At 59.6% G+C, this 735-nt stretch overlaps 1 protein-coding gene across 1 annotated transcript in view; it reads right to left on the bottom strand.

The window, feature by feature from the left end:
* LOC104272309 (sodium/hydrogen exchanger 5-like) overlaps positions 1–735 on the bottom strand; it is a gene marked incomplete at its 5' end in the record, with an annotated part of 2,038 nt that overhangs the window by 842 nt on the left and 461 nt on the right. Inside the window, 4 exon segments of the mRNA XM_009867272.1 lie at positions 1–137; positions 187–236; positions 238–323; positions 498–732. Coding sequence (XP_009865574.1) covers positions 1–137; positions 187–236; positions 238–323; positions 498–732 — 508 coding nt within the window.

The following is a 735-nucleotide window of genomic DNA, read 5'->3' as shown; positions in this document are numbered from 1 at the left end:
CTCCTCCTCCTCTGAGCTGACCATCACGAGGACAGGAGCTGCGGCCAGATGGAGGGAGATGGTTTGGAGGACTGGGGGGACGGACTGCACCCATGTGAGGAGGACTTGGTGCTAGCACAACCCCACCCATGTGAGGCGTACGTGGTGCTAGCACAACCCCAGGCCCTGCCGTGGCACCGAGCTGGCAGACACAGGGAGCTGCTCCCATCCCACCTCACCAGGACCTGCAAACCTCACCCGTCACCAGCCTTACCTGCCTCCTGCCAGGGGACGTTTCTGTGCGTCTTCCCGTTGGGCGCCTCGCTGCTCAGAGAGATGTTCTTCTGCGGAAAAGAAGGACAGGCTGGGACCTGCTCTGTGCAACCCCCTAAATTGCAACCCTAACCCAGGTGGCCCCGCACCTCACCGACACCCTGAAGGACCTCACTATCTGCAGCCCCGGGGGAAAGCCAAGTCTCAGAGCCAAGAAAGGAGCAGAGGGCTGGAGGAGCACTTGCCTTTTTCCTGCCCTTTTCCTTCAGCCTGGCCTTGCTCTTGGAGGAGCAGACGTTGTGCTTTGTGGACTTGAAGGTCTCCAGCCGCCTCTTCATGTTCTGCCGGAAGATTTCTTTATCTTGGCGCTCTTGTTTATCTGGAGAGATGAAGTGACGGCTGTAGCTGGCCTTGTACTGGCCGAGGGAGAGGCAAAGAGACACAGGGTGAGCCGTTGGCCCCTCAGAGCATCTTCCAGCCCTG

Source organism: Apaloderma vittatum, unplaced genomic scaffold (genome assembly GCF_000703405.1).
Source record: "Apaloderma vittatum isolate BGI_N311 unplaced genomic scaffold, ASM70340v1 scaffold30173, whole genome shotgun sequence".
In the NCBI taxonomy this organism is placed as follows: Eukaryota; Metazoa; Chordata; class Aves; order Trogoniformes; family Trogonidae; genus Apaloderma; species Apaloderma vittatum.
The sequence above is the reverse complement of the archived record's forward strand: the minus strand, read 5'-3'. Positions and strand labels throughout refer to the sequence as shown.